Source organism: Penaeus monodon, chromosome 33, assembly GCF_015228065.2.
Source record: "Penaeus monodon isolate SGIC_2016 chromosome 33, NSTDA_Pmon_1, whole genome shotgun sequence".
In the NCBI taxonomy this organism is placed as follows: Eukaryota; Metazoa; Arthropoda; class Malacostraca; order Decapoda; family Penaeidae; genus Penaeus; species Penaeus monodon.
Genome location: NC_051418.1, coordinates 10105659 through 10106015, shown reverse-complemented (window position 1 = coordinate 10106015; position 357 = coordinate 10105659). Strand labels below are relative to the sequence as shown.

The 357-nt window shown below is 40.3% G+C and overlaps 1 protein-coding gene across 1 annotated transcript in view; it reads right to left on the bottom strand.

Moving 5' to 3' along the window:
• LOC119593988 (serine/arginine repetitive matrix protein 2-like) overlaps positions 1-357 on the bottom strand; it is a gene marked incomplete at its 5' end in the record, with an annotated part of 12295 nt that overhangs the window by 7545 nt on the left and 4393 nt on the right. Inside the window, 1 exon segment of the mRNA XM_037943011.1 lies at positions 1-149. Within this exon segment, the coding sequence (XP_037798939.1) occupies positions 1-149 (149 nt within the window).

Here is a 357-nt window from a genome sequence, read left to right as displayed (position 1 = left end):
TCCCCCTCGTTCCATCTCTAGGACTGTCTCTGGATGTCTGTTGGTTGGAAGGTTGGACATCTTGGTGTCGCGCAGAACGATGGTCTGGAGACGAGTCAACGTCTGAGCTGTGCTGCTTCTTGGAGCGAGATCGCTGAGCCTCTGGTGAGCTGAACAAGCATAGAAAATACCATCTCACATTACAGGACTTGACAGCATCTGTCAGCACTTTTGACATATAAAATACTTTTTTTCAATAACTAGAAAGCAAGTAAATTCAAATGTGTGTATCTAAAGGAGTAAATAAAAAGGAAAAAAAGAGAGTACATCAAATCTTTATTCACTAATCCGTACAAAATCTAGAGAAATGTTACAAAT